Source organism: Epithele typhae (genome assembly GCF_022376455.1).
Source record: "Epithele typhae strain CBS 203.58 chromosome Unknown BXZ73scaffold_26, whole genome shotgun sequence".
NCBI classification, from domain to species: Eukaryota; Fungi; Basidiomycota; class Agaricomycetes; order Polyporales; family Epitheliaceae; genus Epithele; species Epithele typhae.
The window spans coordinates 382,948-399,606 of record NW_025954217.1 but is presented as its reverse complement, the minus strand read 5'-3'; the positions used below and the strand labels follow the sequence as shown (position 1 = coordinate 399,606).

The 16,659-nt window shown below is 57.0% G+C and overlaps 3 protein-coding genes across 3 annotated transcripts; all 3 read left to right on the top strand.

Moving 5' to 3' along the window:
* Positions 1 to 617: 617 nt before the first annotated feature.
* BXZ73DRAFT_90236 (P-loop containing nucleoside triphosphate hydrolase protein) lies at positions 618 to 9,076 on the top strand (the record flags this gene model as incomplete). The annotated part of the gene is made up of 35 exons (XM_048025565.1): positions 618 to 1,127; positions 1,179 to 1,196; positions 1,333 to 1,443; positions 1,495 to 1,544; positions 1,601 to 1,762; positions 1,826 to 2,353; positions 2,407 to 3,267; positions 3,325 to 3,343; positions 3,398 to 4,222; positions 4,261 to 4,500; positions 4,564 to 4,665; positions 4,761 to 4,902; positions 4,956 to 5,097; positions 5,159 to 5,334; positions 5,467 to 5,657; positions 5,720 to 5,764; positions 5,815 to 5,901; positions 5,962 to 5,980; positions 6,036 to 6,169; positions 6,211 to 6,300; positions 6,352 to 6,524; positions 6,578 to 7,000; positions 7,176 to 7,179; positions 7,273 to 7,470; positions 7,507 to 7,665; positions 7,687 to 7,731; positions 7,753 to 7,941; positions 7,969 to 8,181; positions 8,215 to 8,238; positions 8,260 to 8,298; positions 8,341 to 8,391; positions 8,416 to 8,587; positions 8,609 to 8,743; positions 8,779 to 8,855; positions 8,912 to 9,076. 35 exons carry the CDS (start codon positions 618 to 620, stop codon positions 9,074 to 9,076), a joined length of 6,519 nt encoding a protein of 2,172 aa, XP_047877641.1.
* A 1,164-nt stretch (positions 9,077 to 10,240) lies between these two features.
* Positions 10,241 to 11,154, top strand: BXZ73DRAFT_47345 (kinase-like domain-containing protein; the record flags this gene model as incomplete). The annotated part of the gene is made up of 2 exons (XM_048019860.1): positions 10,241 to 10,708; positions 10,768 to 11,154. The coding sequence occupies 2 exons, from the start codon at positions 10,241 to 10,243 to the stop codon at positions 11,152 to 11,154; spliced, it is 855 nt and encodes a 284-aa protein (XP_047877640.1).
* A 3,718-nt stretch (positions 11,155 to 14,872) lies between these two features.
* BXZ73DRAFT_101747 (FAD/NAD(P)-binding domain-containing protein) lies at positions 14,873 to 16,649 on the top strand (the record flags this gene model as incomplete). The annotated part of the gene is made up of 9 exons (XM_048014997.1): positions 14,873 to 14,904; positions 14,956 to 15,161; positions 15,219 to 15,290; positions 15,374 to 15,738; positions 15,794 to 15,811; positions 15,865 to 16,038; positions 16,096 to 16,185; positions 16,243 to 16,293; positions 16,362 to 16,649. The coding sequence occupies 9 exons, from the start codon at positions 14,873 to 14,875 to the stop codon at positions 16,647 to 16,649; spliced, it is 1,296 nt and encodes a 431-aa protein (XP_047877639.1).
* Between the last annotated feature and the right edge of the window lie 10 nt (positions 16,650 to 16,659).

The window sequence follows — 16,659 nt, the reverse complement described above, 5'->3', positions numbered from 1 at the left end:
CGTCGTGTTACTGCCCGCGTCCGATTCACGTGCATCGTGCCGTCGGACATTTCGGATTCGCGCTGGGGCCGTTCAACAACTTCCACCCCAGCGCAAACGACGACTCGCATGTCCCTCAGACCGGGCTACCAACAGATGTCTTGGCCAGTAATGCACATCCCAAGTGCTCTTACAAGTCCGGGATAGACGTGTTCAGATTCACCTCAACCGCCAGCACCTGTGCAACGAAGAGCCGCGGGGATGGTCCAGAATACTGGCAACATACACAAAGTCAGTGTCCAGCTGTAGTCATCTTTTCCTTGTATTTTCTAGGCCTCTTCCACCCCTTGATTTCCTGTTATCGTCAATCAGCATTCCCAAGGAGGGCGATGTGCTGCGGTAGTGCGGTCGCCCCCCAAACGTCAATTCGCAGGTTCAGCTCTCTCCAGACCACCTTCGACAGCGCAACTGAACGTACCACCCTGTCCTCCAACCTCCACTGTCACCATTCATCGCAGTAACAAGCAACGAAGGATCAAGTGTTGAGCGCTGAGCTACAAGGTTTGTGCATGGTGCTCCTCCACGTTTTCCTCTGCTGATTGTTGTCTCTGCCCTCCACCGCAGACCCTCCTACTCCCATGGCCTCCATGGACAACCGCTCAGTATGCCGATTTTTCAACACCCCCAGTGGTTGTCGTCGAGGCGATAGCTGCGGGTTTCGCCACACCACCGGACCTCCCTCCCCTAGTCGCGGTAATCCAGGTCGAGGAAGGGGTGGCTTCACGCCCCGTCCTTCCAGGGCCCCGCGAGGAATATGTGACTTTTACTTCGATCGGGGTTTCTGCACACGCGGCTCCGACTGCAATTTCTTGCACGAACGCCCTTCCGACGCAGTTGCCCGCGCCACTCCCAATGGATCATCAGCCCTCGAAGACGTTGCGGCTCTGCTGAAGCCCGCAGCACTCGCCAGAATACAAGGTGCAGGAACCGATGGCTTCTTCGGCACACCGATTGGACAGATGAAGCCGTCCGACGTGGAATATCATATCAGGAGGTTTTTGGACGACAGTTATCGCTTTCGCTTTGCCGCCGATGTTTACGGTTTCCTGGCGCTCGTCAGCAACGCGAGTTCTGGGAACGAGCATTGGGTAGGTCAGAACTTATTGTATGCTAGCCACTCACTAACTGTATTCCACCAGTCTCCTGAAGATGGTCAGGTAAGAACCTTCCCGAATCTCATTGACGAGATAAGTTTGCCTAATGATTCGCAAAGGTCTTCTTGGCTTTGATCGGCAGCGTGAGTATATCAGTCTTGCAGATTTGTCTCAATTGCATACTGAAACTGCGACGCAGGACAACGGGCTCTTACGCATCGGGGACATCCTATCCTGGAGCGACGTTTCTGTCTGTCCAACATCCAGGACCTGCTTGTCGTTTGGAAGGGGCTACATTCCTCTTCTCAAAGTGCGTGCATATTAGACCCTAAGACACCGCACGTGCTCATACTCTTATCAGTACCTTTCTTCTGACTGGGTTGTGAAGAGCATCACAAGTCGCATCGTCAAGCAAGTGTCTCGTTGCACCGTGGCATCGTCGAGTTCACGCTAATCCAATCATGCAGCGCGCTATACTCTGTCATCATGGAACATTTCGATCAACTCTCGGAGACGATCACCTCGTGCATGAAAGACGCGTTGGAGGTCCGCAAGTCTTTCAAGGAACCTCACCAGACACAGTTGATGGGAAGCGCAATACTGTCCTCAATCGTGCAAGTGCTCTTTGAGTATGTGAATTATATCATCTGTCCCCACGACGCTGACCCACCGTTTGCTCTCCGCACTCGAAGATACGTCACACGCTTCAAAAATGCTACAGCAACGCATCCTTCTCTCTACGACCTCGTCATCAACATCCAACAGTGGACGACTGCCTGGATCGAAGGGATCACCGCAGAACCGCCCACGTTCGACGATTCCATCGCCGGCGCACCTCCTCAAGCTCGTCACTTCGTTGTCGAGAGGCTGTGCGGTCTGGTGGATCGTCTCACCACGATTGTAGAGAGGAAGCATCGAGACAACACCCGCGTCAAGGAGCAAAAACGCAATCCATTGGCCTACTCTAGTGATGAAGGCATTCTCGCTGCTCTACACAACGCCTACGAAGGTCCCGGAACAGCACGCCCTGAAGGCCCACGTCATGACAACGACTTCATTGAGATTGGGTCTATCCAGATTGCTCCCACTCACGACGAACTCACGTCTCGTCTACACCCCTTTCTCCCCGCGAACATCTATGGCGCTCCTCATCCATTAGATCCTGAGAGCATGGAACAACTGTTAGACATTCAATTCCGACTGCTGCGGGAAGAGCTTACGTGAGTTTGCACGTTTTCCGAGCATCGCACATATATGCTGAGCCGAGTTCCAGTGCGTCTCTACGAGCTTCGGCTCAAGCGATCCTTTCGGACCTCGACCTTCAAGCACAAGGCAAGCGCGCTCAGCTCGACGAGCTGCAGAAGAAGGGAGGAGGCAAGTATCGCGGCCATGCGGTCGGCCAAGACACAATCATGTTCAACGTGTACACCAATGTCGACTTCCACACGATCGCCCCCAGCTACCGCGGGCTGGTGGTTGGGATTGGCATGGACACCCCTCCCGGTCGGGCTCGCAACGCCCAGGCCGCGACACGCGCCCGCTTTTGGGAAAGCATGAGTAGCAAGCGCCTCATGCAGGGTGGTCTGGTCGCACTCGTATGGCAGCAACCAGGCAGGCAAACCGAAGTACACCTCGGCACCGTGGCAAGCTCCCTTAAGGACCTCAAGGAATCGGCAAGCCACAGCGCCGACAGGGTCAACATCCGCGTCTCGTTCTTCTCTCCCGAGGTTGAACTACGCATCCTTCAGGACCTCCGCTTGCAGGCCGACAAGCAGTCCACCAAGTTGCTCATCGAGGCGACAGTCATGTTCGAGTCCGTCCGCCCATTCCTGGAGGCTCTGCGCGCCGAGCCCGAAACCATCCCGTTCAGCAAGTACCTTGTCCACCACCCACCCGAGTTCTATCAAAATGTGCAAGTCAGCCCGCCTGCATACACTTCAGTTCCAGAACATTGTTTCCAGCTCTCGTCATTGTTCGACCCAGCGACCGGCATCGACGATCTACGGTTGGTAGCCAGCAGCCCTGAGTCTATCGAGAATGCGCGCGAGACCCTGCGCAACAGCAGCGTTCTTGACCCGAGTCAAGCGGATGCAATGATCGACTCGTTGACGAGGGAAATAAGCCTCATTCAAGGGTAAGTCCCCATGATATCATATATCGGTGCATCACCTCATTCCTTGTTGCCTATTAGTCCTCCGGGAACCGGGAAGGTGCGTCATCATGTTCGTCTTTTGGGATGCATTACGGGACTAATGCCAATGCAGAGCTTTACAGGTGTCAAGCTTCTACGAGTGCTCATCGCCAACAAAGCCGGGCCCATCCTTCTGATTGCGTTCACCAACCACGCTCTAGACCACATGCTGAGCTCCGTACTCAACGAAGATATCACCAACAACATCGTCCGTCTCGGCTCGCGCTCCTCCGACGAGCGCATCTCCAAGTTCTCCCTCGAGGAGGTCGAGCGTGTTGCGGGACGCTCTCGTTTCTCCGGCAGCGTGGCTCGCTATCGTCACGAGCTCCGTAACGTCGAGGAAGAGATCAAGAAGTTCATGGACGAATTCTTCAAGCGCGAAGTGGACCCTCAAACCATCCTCAACCATATCCGCTTTCAGGCCCCTATCCTCCACGAGTCTATCGAAAGCCCCACAGGGTGGACCGAGGTCGTCTACAAGCTTTTCTCGGAGAGTGAGGCTGGCTGGCGAGTTACGGGGGCGGGCGGTAAAGATGGTGGAGAGGTGGACCGTTCGGTGTACGGCTTTTGGCTCCAGGGCGGGGACATCACCTTCCTCAACGACGCTCACTACACTCTTCGCCATCGTCAACCTGCACAGCAGTCGAAAGCCGGTGCCCAAGCACCCTCCAATCGCTTCGACGTCCTTCAGGACGAGTCCGTGCCTGACGCCGACGATGAGGTGGAGGCCGAAGACATCCCTCCCTCCCCCAACGACTCCAACGCGGCAGCCGCAGAGGCTGCACCAGAAGAGGAGTGGCTCTTCGAGATGTTCGACGACACCCCCGAAACCGCGCCGGATGTAGCAGAGCAGCCTTTCCAACCACCAAACGAAGCCGAGCCACCCCAGCCCCACCCAGTGAGATTCGTCCGGACGACTTCCACGACGTGCGCCAGTTCTTCGTCGCGTACGGCTGCCCCGACGTCCCTCCCGTCCCCACCACGACTCGACAGATCGAGGTTCTTCGTGATCAAGAGGACGCTTGGTCTTTGTCGGCTGACGAGCGTCTGCGCCTGCACGAGGCGTGGTCCAACGAAGTCCGTCTCAGCGCCCGGGAGATGCAGACGGCGGAGTTCCGGCGGCTCAGGGAGAAGCATGCTGCCGCCGCACAAGCGTACTCGGAGGGGCAAGCTGAGGTGAGCAGTTGTGTTTTCAGGAGCAGATAGTCGCTGAGCTGACGACTCGTGAACTCCTTCCAGGTCCGCAAGCAGCTCCTGCGGAATGTCGACATCATCGGCTGCACAACCACGGGTGCGTGCCGCGACTTCAATTCACAATGCCAAATTGATTTCTCACTCATCGTGGCATTGCACTATAGGCGCGGCGAGGCTAACAACTCTCCTCAAGGTACGTGATTTGGCTGCGATGAAAGCTGCATGTTTTGACTTTGCTGTAGGGAATCGGCCCGAAGATCGTCCTGGTGGAAGAGGCAGGCCAAGTGCTGGAAGCGCACGTTCTGGGCAGCCTGGTACCAAGCATTCAGCACCTGATCCTCATCGGCGATCCGCTCCAGTTGCGGCCGACTCTGAACAACTACTGTGAGTGTCCGTCGTCCGTGTGATTTCAATACGTGCTAATGCCTCTCTGATAGCGCTGTCTATGGACCATTCGCACGGCAAGCTGGTCTACAAGTTCGACATGTCTTTGATGGAGCGACTCTCTTCGTCGGGCCTGCATATGTCACAGATCAACGTGCAGCGACGCATGCGCCCTGAGATCTCGGATTTGGTTAGGTATATAGTCGCTCTGATATATTCTGGTCATTGGTGAATCTGACATCTTGGGGACATCCAGGATGACTCTTTACCCCCGATTGCAAGACCATGAGGTCGTCAAGAACTACCCCAACGTCCAAGGCATGACGAAGAACGTATTCTTCATGACGCATAATCACAAGGAGAACGGCGGGGAAGATGACTCCGTGAGCAAGTATAACCAGTACGAGGTACGTAAGCTCTGCTGCTCTGATAGTTGGCTCATACGAAGATCTAACACTTGAAACAGGTCGACATGATCAAAGACCTTGTCATGTATTTGCTCCGGTAAGCATCACTCCTCCATTTGCGTCTCATGCAGTGTTCTGATGGTGGTCCTTAGGCAAGGGCCCTATTCGGAGGAAGGAGACATCGTTGTACTGTGCGCTTACCTAGGGCAGCTATCTCGCCTGAGGGAAGCTTTGTCAAACGAAGTTGCCGTCGTGCTGGACGAGCGCGACAAGGCTGATCTCGACGACCGGGAGGCCGAGACTGAAGATGCAGGCACGTCGTTTGAACTCGTCAAGGTTTCGCGGAGGGTAGGCCAGCTGGCTTTCAAAGGCAGTATAAGCTGACATCAACGTCGCTGTGCTTGTCATAGGTCCTCTTACGCACGATCGACAATTTCCAGGGCGAGGAGGCCAAGGTGCGGCTTTCGCATTGATCGGAACTCGCCAGTATCTTACAATTGTCCAGATAATCATCCTATCCCTCGTGCGCAATGCAGGTGGCTCAGAGGAGGACAAAACCGCTCGCGGCCGAGTCAATATTGGATTCCTACGGGTAGGCCTGACTCCACTACTCCCTCGTCCAGGACACTGATTCCGAGACCACACGCACTAGTCCGCCAACAGAGCTAACGGTACGTCATGCATACGTCGGAGTTCGCAATTTCTCTCAAACCTTTCCCATCATAGTTGCGCTTTCCCGCGCTCGTGAGGGCATGTACATCCTCGGAAACGCATCAAATCTCTCTTCCAGAAGCGACATGTGGCATACCATCATCGACGAGCTGCGGCAGCGAGACTGCTTGGGAGAGGCCTTCCCCGTCGTGTGCCACCGCATCCGCAAACAGTGCACTTGGTTTCGAAGCCAGGGCAGCTCCCTCGGATTGCTCCTGATGGCGGGTGTCTCCAGAAATGCGACACGAAACTGAAGTGCGGACACTTGTGTCCCTACAAGGTATGTTGTTCCCGGATTTGCACGGTTAGTTAGCTGATCGATCTGCACAAGTGTCATTCCGACGACCCGCGGCATGTGACGATCTCCTGCGCGCAGCGCTGCACTCGGTTGTGTCCTCGGGGTCACCCGTGTCTCAAGCAGTGCGCGGACGATTGTGGAGAATGTCGCACGACGATCACCAACGTCGAGTTGCCCTGCGGACACGTCGCTGCGCAGGTGGCCTGGTAGGTTCTGTTGAATACCATCGACCGCCGTCCCTGACGAACATACACTGCAGTTTCCAACTCGACAACCTCGACACCGTGCATTGCCGCGAGCGGGTTACGAAGACATTGCCAACTTGCGAGCACGAAGTCGAGATGGGTTGCTCCGAAGACCCCCGTCAACACTACTGCCGTGCTCCTTGCTCCGGGATCATGGGCTGTTGTGGTCGTACCTGCAGCGCGTCGTGTTTCCAGTGCCAGTCTCTGAACCAGCCCGCTCCTGTCGAGAATGCGGCCGAGGACGCTCAAAATGCGCCAGTCACGGTCGAGGCCATCAAGCGTGTGGAGCATTCCGAGCATCCTTGCCAGCGGTCTCTGTTCTGCGGGCATCTCTGCGGAAAGCCTTGCTCGACGAATCACGAATGCACCACCGACTGCAAGGAGCGATGCCGCCAGGAATGCGCCCATGCGCGCTGCAAAGATTACTGCTCTTCTCCGTGCGCGCCCTGTCAAGAACTGTGCACTTGGTAAGCCCCTGAGGTCGCCTGTTGCCTTCGCATTCTAACAAGTTGTACCTTAGGCGTTGTGCTCACCACTCGTGCCCCCTTCCATGCGGATCTGTAGGTCACTATATCCCTTACGTTTACGTCTGCTGACGTGATTTTCCTCAAGATATGTGCTCGTCTTCCCTGCGATAAGCGTTGCGAGCAGACTCTGAACTGCGGGCATCGCTGTCCGTCTGGTCCGTGTTTAGCATATTCTTCCATAGTGCGCGACGATCTCACCAAACATGATAGTATGCGGAGAGGACTGCTCCCTCCAAATCTGCCCCCAGTGCGCTACGGAGGATCGGCGGGCGGATATCGTGGATCTAGTCATGCAAACAACTTTGGGAGATATTGATTTCGAAAGCGAAAACACGGATGAGCTCCTTATCACCCTTCCAGGCTGCGGTCACGTCTTCACGGTCGAAACTTTGGATGGCATTTGCGAACTCGACCAGTACTATCGCCGCGACAATCAAGGCAAATGGATCGGCCTCCAGGCTCCACCGGAGGGGTTCAAGCAACCTCCCGCATGCCCAACGTGTCGTACCGCCATTACGGCTCCTCGATACGGGCGCATCGTCAAGAGAGCGGACCTGGATATCCTGGAGAACAACGTCGCGTCTCATATGTCGAAGTCGCTCAAAGCTGTCCATGCGAAGCTTGCCGCCGTTTCCAAAGACGTACTCAAAACAGCGGTCGAGGCGCTGGCAGCTCAGGCTGACGCGAAGCCCTCCAAACTCTCTACGAAGGAGTTCAAGGCGCTCCAGCTTGAACAAACGGCGCTCCTTCGGAAGGTCCGCGCGACGCCCCTCTCTCTGCAGGAAATCGACCCGCTGAACGCAAAGCTCCATGGTCTTCCGGTTGAGGAAGCGAGGGCTTGGAAGAAGCTCGTATTCCCTCTCTTCACGGCCTACAAGGACGCCGCTTCCTCCACAAAATTGCGCCCCGCGCACACGCACGCATGGGAAGCCTCGTACACCTACCTCTATCAGAAGGAGATGGACGAGATCGCCGCAAACCCTACTACGGCCCCTCGTAACCCCAACGAGTACGCCATGCGCGTCGCACGCCTCAAGGTTGGCCAGCCTCCACCGCGCGCGGACAAGCGCTTCCTCGTCGAGACTTTTTGGGTGACGATCACCACTCGCCTCACGCTTGCCGAGCTCGCGACGGCATGGCTGGAGACCGTCTCCGCGCGTCCGCCCAAGGAGTACCCCCCCAACAATCGGCGGATGTGGGCCTCCTACGTCTCCTTCCTCCTCCGCGCGTGTGCCACAGACGTGAAGCAGGCGCTAGACATCACTCGCGCGTCCGAGAGCCATCGCCAGGAGGCCAGCACCGTGCTACTTATGCTCCGGATCGAGCTCGAGCAGTTCCGCTTCAACGTCCAGATGACCAAGCATGCCGCAAAGGCTATCACTATCGAGGCGCGCACGAAGCTCGCGGACAACGCGGGGAAGAAGCAGGCCGCGGCGCGCGAGGAGATCGCAGGGGTGCGCGCGCGCGCGGCCGCCGGATGGCGCGGCGGTGCCGCGGGTGCGACGTGGCTCCGCGCAGACTTCATGCTCCCAGCGGAGGCGATCGTCGACGACTGGAAGGCGCTCGAGCGGTCCTTGCGCCTCGACACCTTCTACCAGCCTGTCTCGCACCAGGAGCTCACCGAGGTCGTCAAGGGGCTGGGCAGGGAGTTCTGTGAGTGCCGACGTCGCTCTCGCTTGCATACGCAGCGTCTGACATGATCATCGCAGCGCACACCGGCCACTTCTACAAGTGCCCCAACGGCCACATATTTGTCATCGGCGACGTGAGTCGATCCACTCGCTGCTTTTCAGTTGAATCCGATCGCTGACGGGAGTGTAGTGCGGAGGAGCAACCGTGGTGTCTCACTGCAATGAATGTGGAGAACGTATTGGTGGGACCGGGCATACTCTCCTTGGGACGAACACCCAAGCTCACGAGCTTGAGAATATTGCTAGACAAGAGGGATACGCACAGAGCCCGTGGCAGTGGGCGCAGGGGGCATGAATGGGACATTCAATTCGGCAATTTGGCTCAAGGTTTGCACGGGCTGTAGCAGATATCAGTTTGTATATGCAGTAACGATGCAGTGTACAATTAGAGGCAGTAGTGCGCGATCATACGTTTAAGATCTATTCGTTTTCGTTGTCCCTTGAACCAGCGTAAACGTCATGGGCTCCCTCAGCATTTGGTGAGTTAGTGTTGGCGCATTCCGTGATCTATCGCCACAGGCCTGACATATAATGCTACAAGACCAAGCAAAAGACTGAAACAGAGAATTCGCCGAATTGATGAGTGTGTTCAAATGGAAACGTGACCGTACATTTGACTGATCATGGCATCTGCTGGCAACAAAACACGTTACATTCGTCTTAGCCCATTCGCATTCATTACTCAGTAGTCCTTTCGCTCTCCGTCTTCTGCTGGCTCTCCTGCAATGTCTGCAAAGAGGCGGTCATTGAGAACTATGGCCTGAGCGAACAAAAACGGCATCAATAAATGAGTCAACTCACCTCTGCCCCATTGCGGTGGATTGAATGACATGCTCACTTCTTCAACATCACCTCTCGGCCCGCCTCGAAGATGGCGATTGGACTATCCACAAAGAAGCAGTGGTGTGCGTGCCGTCCTGGTCTGTCTCTGTCTCCGCAAAAGCATGGTTGGTAGGCAACTCCAGCGCGCGGTGGAACAAGACCCGCCGATAGACGTGGGCATCACGGAGCGCCGACGATTCGTCAAGGATGGCGGCTCGAGACGGAGGAGGTAACCTCTGGCTGATACGTCGAGTGTGCAGAGGATGAGACCCTGAGTGCACAAGACGTCAGCCGCTGCTATTTGCACGAATCTTCTAATCACGGCATAGTGGTCGACGGAGTCCTGCCAGCGTCGCTGCGACAGCTTGCGAGAGTAACCAGGTGGGGACGAAGCACTTGGCGGTGAGTGAGAGGCTGACCGTCGGTCGGTCGTAGACTGCGAAGCCAAGGCGTGTGAAGTTGAGGCTGAGTTTCAACTCGTGCTTGGGGAAACTCGTGCCACATACTACGGTCTAATGATCTTGCCTCCCCACTCCGTTCAGGTTCAAGTATCCTCGGAGCCTTGCTCCCCTTCGAAGCACTATGACGGTAATTGAGGAGGCGAGTGAGTGCTGTGTTGTGCTCACCGGACACTGACATGAAGCAACAGCTCAAACCATGGTCTGCCCTGCGTCACCTCCCCAACGATGGGATCATCGGTCTATTCAAGGCGTCTTCGCTTACCCTAGGCAAACCCGCCTTCTGGGCCAATGTATACGTTCGCCGTATAGGACTCGACATTGTGGCGAAGTTTCCCACCATGCCTAGCGAGGCTCGCCACATACAAGCTGTTCGTGCCCATACGTCTATTCCCATCCCCACCTTGATCAGGGAATGTCACGACTCTGCCGATCCGAAGGACGTTTGCCTTGTCCTTGAATACGTTCCAGGACGCACTCTTGACCAATGCTGGTCCGAGCTCTCTATTTTCCGCAAGCTATGGATCATCTGGAAGCTTAGGCAGTATGTGAAACAGCTGCGTGAAATCCCTCATACCACACCCTGGCCGGGCCCTCTCGGCGATACCCCTCAAACCTGTGTATGCGAAGCACTGTTTAGTCCCACTGTGAGTCCGTAGTTCATCTCATCGTGGACTTTAATACTAATTGTGTTGATAACCCAAAGGACGCTGGGCCGTTCGCCTCGTACCCCGAGCTTGTCGATTGGTTTCATTATAAGTACGAAGTCGCTCAACGCATGAACAAGGTAGTTGCCGGATGCGGCCATCTCCAAGACCCCGGACCCTTTCCCTCACAGTCGCCACTTGTATTCACTCACCTCGACCTCAGTCCACGCAACGTCCTACTCGGAGACGACGGCCAGGTCTGGCTCATCGACTTCGGCCTCTCAGGCTTCTACCCGCAGTGGTTTGAATGGGCGATGATGTACGAATGGGTGTCACTTGGTTGGATTGGGAGGTTCGCGCGACGAGTCATCGCCGGTTCTTATTCGAAGGAGGCGAAGTTCATCGGCTACATTGGATGGGCTATAAACGTCGGATACAGGATGTAGCGCTATTCTGACTGCATCGACGGGAATCAAGATATTTCGACGCTGATACATACTAATAGTACATCGTTTGAACTTCGAGACTATCTGTTTCTCAGTGGTGTACCTAGTACAGTTTGAAGACTCAAATACGCACCTGGGCTACGCACACAATGTGGCGTCCCTATCTTGACGTACGTCGTTCGGTTCCTGTACGTGTCGGCCGCTTGAGCTAACATGCTTCAACATCTGTCGCAACAACACGCACCCAGTAGAACGACACTTGCTGGATGAGCATAGGTACAGACTCGTTCCCCAGCTCGCGATGCAGCTGGCATGCCAACGTTCCCGAGCTCCTGGTGCAGGGCTTCGAACCACGACTCGAACCACCCCGTCCCCTCGGGCGTGATCTGGTACCGGGTCGTACGCGCGTTCGTCGATAGGACCATATGTGCGCCGAAAGCAGACATCGAGCATCGCCCTCTGGTGAGACCGCGGGCGGCGGGGATGATCTCGAACACGGTCCTGTGAGCTCATCTGCACCGCGTGTATACGATCTTCTGGGAGCTCAGATTGAGTGGGGTCGCGAGCGGCATTGGGCCCGTGCGTCGTTCCGCAAACACGCTGCACCGGGCCTATTCAGCGAAAGGCCTCGGGGCTGGGCATGACACGACGCATACCGGATGGGGGCCAGGGACGCAGCCGCGCGCCGTTGAGGGTGGGAGTTGTTTTGAGGGGAGGACAAAGCCCATGGCACGGCGCAGTGGCGGGTGCTTCTTCAAGTTGTTGGCACCGAGGATGAGCGGGGCGGGGCGACCGGCGCGGCGCGGCGCGACTGGCCGTGTTGTCTCCACGGTTCGTCGGTGTTCCGTGCGGAGACACCCATGTATAATAAGTGCAGGGTTGAAACGTTCGCGCAACGCTCACCGGCCGCGGGGGACCGTCAGGAGTCGTCGTCCCGGTCTGTGGCACGGGGTGGAATGCGTCGGCGGAACGCAAAGGGGATTTCGTGGGGCGCGCACGCCTCCCGGATCCGGGTACACGGTGGTGCGCGCACGCATCTCCCGAAGGGCGTGCGGTAGCTGGATGAGCGTGGTAGTGAGTATGACACCTAGGGGCCGGGGTGGTCGCGCGAAGCGCTTGCGTGATTGCTGACAAATCTGAACTGTGTCCGGCGCTTCGAGCAATACCTTCGCTGATCTGCCCCAATTTGCGCACCCCCACTGCCCTATAACTGGAAGCCAGCTGTTATGCATCAGCAAAATGGGTGCATGCACGACAGGGCTCTGTAGTACACTGTAGTATGTCAGATAGCGCTATCATTATTTGTAGTTCAGACGAGCAATGATCCGATAGTATCCATGTTTGGTAGATTAACGGCGGCGACGATCAGCATTCATCTGCATCTGTCGGACAAGACACCGTCCGATCGGGCATGGTCAGACGCCAGTGAACGTCAGATCGAATCCCGGTGTGTGTATGATCATTAGCTGGCCTGTATATGATCTAACATTATCTGCGCAGCCGCTATACTACAGTGCATTCTTGACCCGACAAAGACCTATCGAGTGCGATCAGACACAGGTGCTGACGTCCATTATAGACCATATAACGGGTCACCGGATGCCTGGTGCGGTACAATCCACCGAAATCATGCACACACTCATAGCAGGTGTGCAGCACAAACCATTGTATTGCTACTTTATATCGAGTAAGGTACATACTACACATTGAAGAGAGCGACAGGAAAACGTCGGATGTTATGCTGACAATGCGTAGTCGCCATGTCAGCGGGATTGAGACCGACTCTCTGTGTGCTCATACAGCGGCCGGCGGCGGCGTGTCCCTGACATTCTGCCCGAGGACCGGCCGGCGGAGGTTAAGGTCAAGCGCATGAAGCTGGTACGCCGCATGGGTGTGCATCGGGACGCGGGTTCTGTTCTTAGGCACTAAGAGGAGTGTGGCGAAGAAGCTGAAGAAGCTGAACACTTGGCATCAGCGTCGGGGTTTGGGATTCGGCGCGGGAGAGGGAAGACGTACTTCCAGTCTCAGTCAAATCAGCCTCAGGCGCCGAGTAGCGCGGGGACAGTGAGCGCGACATTGAAGTTGATGGTTCAAGCGGGACGCAGTGAGCGCGGGGCGGGCGGAAGAGGAGTGGGATGGTACGTACACTGAGGACCAGCGAAGTCGCTTGCGACATGCCGACGTCGCGCTGCGCTGAGCTGTGTGTGGGCAACGTGCGCGCTCAGCGGGGGCCTCGAACCTGGGGTTATTCCAGTGGACGGCGCAGACGGAGGGGCCGAAGCTGGTTAAGGGACACGGCAACCGAGGGAGCGAGGGAGCGAGGGAGGTGGACGCGTAGGGCGTGGAGGGGTGTATCGGTTGAGCGCGGGGAGATGGACGCGTTGAGTGTGGGGGAGGCGCTCACCTGAGAAGTCGTATTCCACTCCTCATGAACCGGTTTAACACCACTGGCGGTGCCGCACTTGCTGTCTGTCGAAGATTGGCGAAGCAGGGGGAAACATAACGGGGGAAACGAGGTTCGTACTGCTGCAGTGCGGGCCCCAGTGATATAAATGTTCTTGTTAAGCGGAGTTCATGTCGACCAGGATACTGTTGCCAGATGAGCTGCGCTTGAACCGGGTGGCAACGAGGATGTACATCTAGATCACCTTACCCACTGATAGCGACACCGGCCCCCATGAGCCTCTGAGAGCCTCGTCAGCAATAATATCAACTGGCCGACAAATCCAATATCATTGCAGATATGGTGAGGGAGACGATTCCATGAGACATGGAGATCCGAGAATCTGATCAGGGCACGAGTACCGTGGGACAGGAGGTCCGAGGGTGTCGCGGAGAAGAAAGGGAGCGAAGTGGGCGAACACGGAGGGGATGAGAGGAAAGCAAGCAGAGAGAAGGATAAGCACGATGGGAACTTCGGGGATGGTGGGGCGCGAGGCTTGACGGAGAGCGCGTGACACCGGCGCGTTGTGTCGGGGTCCCTCGTGAGTCGGAGATATGGCGTGTTGTGTAGCGGCACCTTGCAGGGCGATTTTCGGGGAGGCGCGACGTAGGTGCGAAGGGCGAGGGTGCAATGAGAGCCGGCGCGCGGGCGTCTGCGATGGTGGCGGGGTCGGGAGTCGAGTCCTGCGGACGCGCGCGTGGATAGAATTGGGAGACTAGTAGTACCAGCGCCCGTACCGAGGATGTTTTGACTACACTCTAGCTCCTTCTTAGCGTGAAGAAACAAGGAATGAGTCTCATCTACCATAGTACAACTGGCTCCCCAGTGCTCTCTCAAAAAATGTCTTACCAGATTATCACCGGTCGAGCAGAGCCCTACACTACGTAAGTCGATCGTGTCCGATCATTGGACCTCCGGACCGACGATGTCTGGCGTCTGCCGAGCTGACATCATCCGCTTTCGCCGGGCGCCACAGCGCTCGATCGGGCACCCCTCGTTTTGCTGATGTGTAAGTGCAACATACTAAAGTCAGCCGTATTACTAATTACTCTTACTACTCTTCAAACTACGTCGCCGGTCAGTGTTTTCACAGTAGCAGTGCCCCCTACTATAGCCTGTGTTCCGCCTTCTTCTCTCTCATGGGAAGCGCGATGTCTATATTTCTCTTTATGGACCTTTTATCCCACCTGACTTATCTACGCGACTGCGTGCGTACGGAAGCAAGCCATTTTTGAGCTTATAGCGCAATCGCTTACTGCTTGACATCTACGAGTCATGTCTCCATCCAGGTTCTCCGTCGCCATCTGGTCCGTCTAGCTTGGTGCCGAAGTAACGTTCTGCACTCACATGCCGTACAGTGGTGGAGGGATAGGAGGCCTCACTCTTGCCGTGGCCTTATCCAAGTACCCCGAAATTGAAGTGAACGTCTATGAAGCGGCGGGCCAGTTCAAGGAGATCGGGGCCGGTGTGATGATCTGGGCGCGAACTTGGGAGATACTCACCCTCCTAGGCATGGCGGGCGACTTCTCTCGGATCGCGCACGCGCCTCCAGACGGCTCTCTGGGTGAGTCACGTCTGTGCCGTTGATCCCGAATCCATTGCTCACGTTGGATCGTACTAGGTATAGGCTTCGATTACCGAAAGTCGGACCAGCCCTCGGAGGGGTCCCGATTCTACTTGTTCGAGGTCCCCTGTGAGCATCATTTTTTCAAGGAGCCTGAAGCCCGTAAACTCGAGCTCCAGCTGACCCCGTCGCCGTCCCACGACGCTCCGCAGACGGTTGTATCCGCTTCCACCGCGCGCACTTCCTCGACGCGCTCGTCGGCCACCTCCCCGCCGGCGCCGCGCACTTCGGCAAACGGCTCATCTCCTACGCCCGCCGGCGGGACCGGCGCACGGCCCTCGCGTTCGCGGACGGCTCCTCCGCGACGTGCGACCTCCTCGTCGGCTGCGACGGGATCAAGTCCACCGTGCGGAAGCAGATGCTCGAGGACTCCGTCCGGGCTGGCGGAGATAGGACGTTGCTCGAGCTGGTCGACCCGGTGTGGAGCGGGACGGTCGCGTACCGCGGGCTCATCCCCGTGGAGAAGCTGAGGTCGGCGCACGGGACGGAACATCGGACGATCCAGAGCCCTATGATGGTGCGTATGCCAAACCCGCAGCGTGTTGCGACGCAACTGACGATCGCGTGCTCAGTACTGCGGCAAGGGGAAGGTATGCGACCCGTGGCCGTAGAGGTTCTTGTCTGATCAGTTCCTGCCTCGTAGCATGTTGTCAGCTACTCCATCTCTGCGGGCTCAATCGTCAACGTCGTCGCGCTCGCGTCCAAACCCGAGCTCTACGGGACTCCCTGGACTGGCGCGTGGGTGGAGGACTGCCCCGCGTCCGAGATGCAAGAATGCTACTCGCAGTGGGAGCCGGAAGTCGGGGAGCTCCTCAAGGTACGCCGAACGCCAATTCCACCGAGACCACGGTGCGTAGCTCACATAGAGTGACAGTGTATAGAGAAGCCGACGCGATGGGCTATTCACGAGATGAAGCCGCTGCCGTTCTACGCGAGAGACGGCGTGGTGCTGCTCGGCGACGCAGTGAGCTTGGGACTTCGCAATCGCTCGAGCTTGCGGAGGCTAACAGGACTTGGAAAGGCGCACGCAATGACCCCGAACCAGGGCGCCGGGGCCGGACAGGCCATCGAGGTGCGTAGCTACTCGGGCTCGTCATTGTATGCACGGGTCCTTGACTGACGCGCCGTGTATACGCGCAGGATGCGTTCATCCTGGCTTCCGTCCTCGGCCACCCCTCGACCGATCGCCAGACTTTGGAGGCCGCGCTGCAAGCGTACGAGCGCGTCCGGCTGCCCATCGCGAACCACGCCTTGCGGGGGTCCAGGGAATCCGGAGATATGTACGAGTTCAACGGGCCAGTACGAGACGACCTGGCTGTGCTGGGGCCGCGAATTGGCCGGCAGTGGGACTGGCTTTGGGAGTCGACGGCGCAAGGCGAGCGGGATAGGGCGATCGGAATGCTCCGGTCAACGAAAGCGAAGTTGTAGAGCTTCGTGT